Source organism: Macrobrachium rosenbergii, chromosome 42 (genome assembly GCF_040412425.1).
Source record: "Macrobrachium rosenbergii isolate ZJJX-2024 chromosome 42, ASM4041242v1, whole genome shotgun sequence".
NCBI classification, from domain to species: domain Eukaryota; kingdom Metazoa; phylum Arthropoda; class Malacostraca; order Decapoda; family Palaemonidae; genus Macrobrachium; species Macrobrachium rosenbergii.
The window spans coordinates 45,638,822-45,646,321 of record NC_089782.1 but is presented as its reverse complement, the minus strand read 5'-3'; the positions used below and the strand labels follow the sequence as shown (position 1 = coordinate 45,646,321).

General features: G+C 38.7%; 1 protein-coding gene across 10 annotated transcripts in view; it reads right to left on the bottom strand.

Annotated features, from left to right (window-relative positions):
* LOC136828384 (paired box protein Pax-6-like) overlaps positions 1–7,500 on the bottom strand; it is a 223,705-nt gene that overhangs the window by 65,726 nt on the left and 150,479 nt on the right. For 7 of the 10 annotated variants that reach the window (XM_067086381.1, XM_067086378.1, XM_067086380.1 and 4 more), the window contains one exon: positions 1,849–1,887. The exons of the other annotated variants lie outside the window; for them this stretch is intronic. In XM_067086381.1, the coding sequence (XP_066942482.1) occupies positions 1,849–1,887 (39 nt within the window). The remainder of the gene's footprint in view (positions 1–1,848; positions 1,888–7,500) is intronic. 10 annotated transcript variants of the gene reach the window in all.

Genomic DNA, 7,500 nt, shown 5'->3' with positions numbered 1-7,500 from the left:
AAAAAAAGAAAACGAGGAAGAAAAGAAAAGAAGAAAGAGAGATGAAAAGAAGAAAGAGGAAAGAAAAGAGCGGGTTGGGGAGAGCCGAGGAACCATAAAGCCAAGATAAATAATCGAGCGATGGCTAAGCGTCTGAGCACACACAAACGCATAAAAGAAAAGCAAGCGAACATCTGTTGGCTCTCTGTCTGATGCCGACGGAGCACTAGTATGGCCTTCAAAGTCGCCCACTGGTTTGTTTTTCGCTTGTACATTTGTGTTGCGCCGTCGACTTCTCTTTACTCTTCGTTACAGAGGTGCTGAGTGGTTTTATCTCTTTGTCTCTCATTACCTGGCACACGTTTTTATATTTGTCGCTAATATTTCTTTGCTTTCGTTACTTCTCTCTCTCTCTCTCTCTCTCTCTCTCTCTCTCTCTCTCTCTCTCTCTCATACGCAATGAGTCGTAGTCATGTGCCAGGGGGTTACAGGTTTTGAGAAATAAAAAAAAAACAGAATTTTCCAACTTCCGTTTTTCACGAAAAGGTAAATTTTACTCCTTGCCTTTCCCACATTGTTTTTTTTTTTTTTTTTAATCAAAATAATTATAAACCCGTTAGTAAGATATTACGCCGCACAACCTGCGCGTACACCATGAACAGTGATGCTCGATGGAGCCATTCACCCAGTAAGAGTGTAATGGAAGGATGTAGGTCACTTAAAAGCTAACTGAATTTAGAGTTCATCCACTATTTAAAGAAAAGAGGCATTTTCTCACTGAATATGCTCATGTGTGTTAAAGTTATAGAAAAAGTAAGTCGCTGAAGTAAAAGCGCCTTAAATATTTTTGTGGTTTCTTGAAGGTTGTTTAGCGGGAAGAGGAGGCCGGGAAGGGAGTTTTGAAATATCGACGCACCTATATGTAACCAGCGAGTACTTTGGGGAGCTTGCATGATCATTTTCTCTTTTTCTCGAACATTCCATTTTATCAAAATCTGATCAAGTAAAATGTTGATATCCCAAATGAATTGTATTTTTTTTTTACTTAAACATTCAAGAACATGAATCATGCCATTTCTCATAGCGATTCGTCATCCAAAATGTCAGTAGGAGAAAGATAATGTGTGTCGTCATCATTCAGAGAAACAAGTTGGAACACTGTTTGTTTGGAGGTATGATAAATCCTAAATTAGGTGCTCCCTTATAAATTATAAAGGTCTTCAAAATTAGCGATAACTTATGATATATAATGGATATTCGGTGTTGTATGACAGTAATTCAACGGGGGATGAATCAGGCAAAAGCACGATATGTGTGCAGGATTGCATCATCGATAAATGCTACTGATAGAAGAGGAGGTAGATTAGTGAGTGTCACTGTAAAGAGACGGTGAAAGAACACCCCAGCAGAAAGTTCATTAGAAATAGAAAAAGGAACAGTTCTTGTGTCTTGAGTAACGGATTAAAAAAAAAAAAAAAGCGTTCAGATCAAAAACTAATGTAGTGTCTGTAGAGATGTTGTCAAGCCATGCAAACAGTCCTCGGCAAGAAGAACCTTACTCTGAACTGTCAGTCTTGGGATTTCCTTTCATGATATTTAGTGACTCCCATCCCTCATAATTTGTTTTTGGAGGGGATGACGGTAAACATCCGCTGCCGATATCACTGAAACAAATCTTGATTGGCGGAAGATCATGGCGCTCGCCACACAACAGAAGGCCACAGTTCAAATACTGCGCCAGTCATAAGTAAAACAAACGCTTCATCGATATCGACTGCGGAGATTTACCGTCAGCTCAAAAAAATGAAATAAAAGATGGAATGAAAAACCGACTATAGTTAAAAAAGAATGAACGTATTGTAGACTCACAGGTAGAAGCGTAAGAGTCCCGTTCTCCATGTTGGCGTTCTGAAAGCGAAATTTGAAGGCCCATGAATAGGAATTTCCGGTGAAAAACTGACCTAATAAATGTACATGAAGAATAATTTTGACGTAATTTAGCATTTGTTAACTGCAAAGTGCAGTTACTATCAGTATAACAGCAATTATTGTAGTATGCAATTGTAAATGAATGATTTCTTCTGGCTAGATATGTAATTGATAAGTAATGTTATCTAACAATGCTTGAGAATTGTTTGAATAAAGGTATACCAATAGGAGTTTGCTTGTATTTATAGAAATTGTCTTTTAATTGTCTTACAATAGCTTCAATCCAAAAAGTAAGTAGATTTGATTTTGTTAATTGTCGTACTATTGCTAAATGATCGTAAAAGCTATTTCCTTATTAAAAAATAAGGTACTGAAGTGAAAATGATTTATCTAGTTTGTTCGAAAAGAAATAGTATGATTATTGGTTTTAGTAATATGTAACGTTTCCAAAGGTTAAGAGGAGGAATGAGTGGGAACATAGTGACACACTCCACATTTGGAATATATTTTTACCGGGGGAGGTACTTACATAAAAACGAGAGAGAGAGAGAGAGAGAGAGAGAGAGAGAGAGAGAGAGAGAGAGAGAGAGAGAGAGAGAGAGAGAGAGAGAGAGTTGTAATGACAGCCTAAAATAGTACATTTTCACGAATGATTTTTAGATAAAGCAGATGAATAACACCAAATTATTTCTTTCTATTTAGAAAAAGAACTGGTTTGGTGTTACTCATTTGCTGTGAAACATATCTTTCCCATCCTTTAGCATTTATGCGTATGCTAAATTTTCATTAACGGTTTGTGCGTGTGAATTATTCTATACAGTGATACGCTTCAGGTGTCTGTGTACGAATTGTCTATATCATCAAGGTATATTATTGTATTTTTACTCGCAAGGCGTACACATTCAGTTTCGTGGGTAGAGGCTAGGTGTTCACATGTCTGGTTATCCTCAACGTGCCTCAAAATGTCATCTATGGATTTCGATAAGATTTGTTGAAATGGGGGCCATTGGCCAAGGAAGAGTCCAGTGAATTTTGAGATCTATTCGAAACCGGTCCATACTTTTTATTTTATTTTGTTTTAATTTTTTATTGTGGATTGGGTTTGGGGCATTGACAGACAGAGGCATACATTCTTATCGCTTTCTAGGTACATTATTAACATAAATTGAGATGGTTGGAGACTATGTATATTACGTTTTGTTTTAATCCATAAAAATTAGGTGTCGACATAGTTATTCGAGTACTGTTCTGTTCACACGCAGAACCAGACTCATGATAATATTATATTTCGCTTTAATGTCAAAACCATTGGCTTTGGTACTGTTGGAAGCTTCCATAATATTTATTACTACTACTGCTGCTACTGATTCTACTGCTGCTACCACTACTACCACCACCGCCAATACTACTACTATTCTATTACTGCCGTTACTAACATTACATAGGGTTCCTTTGTAGCCTGTATGTTACAAACTAACTTTGTGGTTAGTTTTGTTTTTGTATTCAAGTGCATGATTTTGTGCATTTTTATTGATGCGTGAAATATTAACTCGTCATTATTACGCAAACGTTCATTAAATTCGACAAAATACAATTTTACGTCATGTGAGAAACGCCGTGAATAGGCCTCATTTTGGATAGCGAATTTCAGCTACGGCGGGGAGCTTTTGATATCAGCTATTAATTATGTTTTGTTTCACACCTGCCATTGAACAAAATATTTATTTGTAGTCTAGTTAAAATAATTGGTATGGTGGGAAATGTTTTAGTTAATCACTTACTTTGGTTTGAAATATATGAGCTTCAGCCATATTATTAAGCCTTGGTGATTCAAAGCATTTGAAATTTAAGCTGCATTATGTTCATTTGCTTTCAAATAATTTGGACTGGAGTTTGTAATGCCAGTATTCTGAATTCGGTTACGATGATTTTTTCCGTATATGGACGTCAGAAATTGTGTGTATATTACCTTTATTTGTATTCAAGTTTCCCTTGGTCCTGAAGGCGAAATGCTTTAAAATTGATTTATATCTCAAGTCCGGCAAGATTATTTCACTTTGATTAAAAGGGTTTGGGATTCTTATGCTCGGTGCATTCTGAAATGCTCTCCTCCATCGCTTTTCTTTTTCAGAAGATTAGTTTTACTGACGGATTTACAATTTACACTGGTGGTCCATTTTTGAAATCTTGCCTAATTGCAATTGTTTCGGGGGGCGGGCGAGAGACGAGACGAGAAGCGAACGATTAAAAGTGGACCTCTTCTGACCCATCTGGTCGCAATCTTGACGTCCGAGGGCAGCTCGAATGGTTCACTTCAAGTCGGGCTTTCCGATTATTTAAGAAATGGAGCCTTTGATGTCCCATTTCCGTCCCGAAACGTCCCCACTCGTCGAAGCAGCGCGGTTTGATGTCTGGGCGAATCTGGCCCTGTCAGGTTAACCTTTTGATATCTGTCAAGTGCCCTCAAGTCAAGCCGTCCCCAGCTCAAATTGAACTGGTCAAGGCACTGGTCAAAGGTTAGAGTGGGTTGACTGCATCTCCCCTTTTTGTCGCTCTCTCCCCTTCCCCTCCCCTTTAGCAGTCGTTTGCTCTGTTTCCGCCCCAGAGTCTTATTGGAAGGGGATAGGGGAGAGAAAGAGCGAGAGGTCCAACGGGGAATGAGAGGGGGAAGCTAAAGAGGGCGAAGAGGAACTCTTCTGCACCGGGATAAAAGGAATTACCATTCGGCGGCGAAGATCAAGACGTCTGTGGAAGGAAAACATAAGGAAAGGAGGAAAGTAAAATCTTGTTTCTTTGTTTTTCGTCTTGCTTCCCTCATTTTATCTTCTGGTTGAGTTTCAGTCCGAACCCTGCCCTTTCTCCTTAATTTTTGGCAGCCGCCTTTTGTCATCATTCCTTGCGTCTCAAGATCTTCAAACTATTCTTCGTTACCAGTCAACTAATATATCTCAAGATCTTGGTAGCAAAAAATTGCATGTATTTTAATGAACGTATATCCGGAGCACTGTGAGCCATTCAGTTTTCTGGGGCTAGCGGTTAACTGGGACTTCGAAGTTCCGCTCGCCATCAAACGCAAATTCTCACGAATCCACCTAACTCATGCAAGTTCTGTGTGGTCCATTCATGATTAGAATTCAGCTGCTGAGACAACTTCACTTGTTTTCATTGTGTAAAACCACATCTACTACTACTTTAATTTTAACACTCTTGGACTTACAACTCTCCTCCTCATCATCAAAACAGTTAGTCAAAATATTGTTATTCTTTAAGCAACCTGTTTTCTGTAGTTCTTTCCATATGGCCAGATCTCCACGACACTGGCTTCTTTTCAATCAAGCCACATTTACAGTTTTAACGATAAACGTCTTTTTCACCCTCCATATACGAAATTTGCTCTTGCCTTGAAGACTTAATACTAGAATTTTTCATATTATATTTTGATTTTTTCCCACAACAAACGCTTCATGTATTTCGATTTCGCCATCGATACATCCACTACTTCTGCAAAGATATTGCTACCTTCATTTATTGCCTGTTGTATTCATTTGTTCAGCTCTGTGCCAGTTACTTGTTAATTTACTCTCAAATGTCCATACGGTCCGGTTACATATGCAGTGTCATAATTATAATCTGTATTAATCTTTTGAATGATATTAGGCGATTAAATTTTTATAAAGATTTCCTAAAATTACTTTTAAGCAGAGCTAGCCATAAATTTTGTAGTTAGTCTAACGTATGAGAATCGTCCATCACTGTCGCATTCTTCGTTTCTTTTCAACTCTCTTGTACTTAACTTTCTTTTCATGATAAACCCTTGTAGAGATAATCCAATCTTACATTAAGAGCAATGGACGCAGATCCATGTAATCTAATAGATTGCCTCTTGCAGCAATCAGAAGTGTTTCATATATAAGGCTGTCTGCGAACTGTATTTGGCCGATGCATTGAAAAGAAAATATTAATTGGCGAAAATTAGGTGATATGGCCGTATCTTGTACTGTGTAACCTCTGTAGGATGTAGAGGCACCTGCACTAAGGACGGAACCAACTGCCAACTTTCACAGAAAACTTGTGATGGAATACTTAAGGCGGTGTCGCACGGACGGTTTTTTTTTTTCTGTTAGCATGTCGCGTTACACTGCGGCTAGAAATGAATTTCGTGCAGTCAAATCTCTAAGCTTGCAGCGTATAAATATACTTAATGATATCCATTTCTTAAATAATTCTGTTCGTTTGAACGTTATGTTTATAGGGTAGGGCAGTAGCATTTTCCGTAGATATGTCTGAAGAAAAGGCTACATGCTGCAGGCTTTGCCTAAGCAAAGATTTTGTTCTAAAGCCGTAACTAAAAATTCATTATTGTGTAGAATGTCATACAATACAGCCCTAATAACAATGTAACCATGCGTCTGTTGTATTGGTGAAGGTTGGGAACCTACGGGCAAGTCCATTCTTCCCACGCAAAGATGCCAACCTTTGGCTTCTTCAAGATGGCGGACATGAGGGTCGTTTGTCTTGCAGTCATTGCTGGCTGCTTTAGGGTGATCTAAGGCGTGAAGATGCCAGCAGATCCGACCATGTGACCCCGCATGGAGGCCTGTTCATTTTAGTAACTTAATTCCATTACTTGAGTAGAACCTAATCTTTATGGCTTCAGTTGTGGTCTCTTTCTTTTTAGTTTTCTGTAAAATAAAACTTGACTGTTTGTCTGTCCGCCCGCACTTTTTCTGTCCGCCCCCAGATCTTGAAATCTGCTGAGACTAGAGGGCTGCAAATTGGTATGTTGATCATCCATCCTCCAATCATCAAACATTTCAAATTGCAGCCCTCTAGCCTCAGTAGTTTTTATTTTATTTAAGGTGCCATGATCTTGCGTCTAGCACCGTTATAGGTGCCAACAACGCAGGCCACCACTGGACTGTGGCTGAAAGTTTCATGGGCCGCGGCTGAAACTTTCATGGGCCGTGGCTGAGAGTTTCAGTAGCATTATACGCTGTATAGAAAACTCGATTGCGCCGAAGAAACTTCAGCGCATTTTTACTTGTTTTTTTTTTATCGTGAACAAACGCTTGGCTGCCTAGAAATGTTTGAATCTGAGGCGATCTGAAACTTTCGAAACTTGTTTATAGAAAAGTTTTATAAATGCGTGTGCAGCATGCACACTTGTATTTATAATGGGGTTCTATTGGTGAACCTACTAACGCACAAGTAACCATGTGAACTTGGTTATCACTCTTCTTTATTTGACCAACATTGCTTCCCTTCAATATTCCGGGTTCTGTAGAAAAACTGCATTACTAGGTTCATACTTAGGCGCATATCTGCGTCAGTACCACCGTCTTCGTGCTGAGACTCCGCGTATTAGCATTCTGCTTGAGGGGTATAAATTGAAAAAGTAAGACTTTTCAGCTTCTCCGGGATCTGAAACTATAGCCAGAATGTTGTAAGAACACGGAATCAAACATTTCGGCTTCCTTTGAGATCTGATTTCTGTGAACTCCCATTGTTTTTACTTTCAGCATCTGAAACGCGTAGTTATTATGTGTGTACTGAAATACTTAAATTAGTAATTATTTGTGGTTTGTCTGTAGT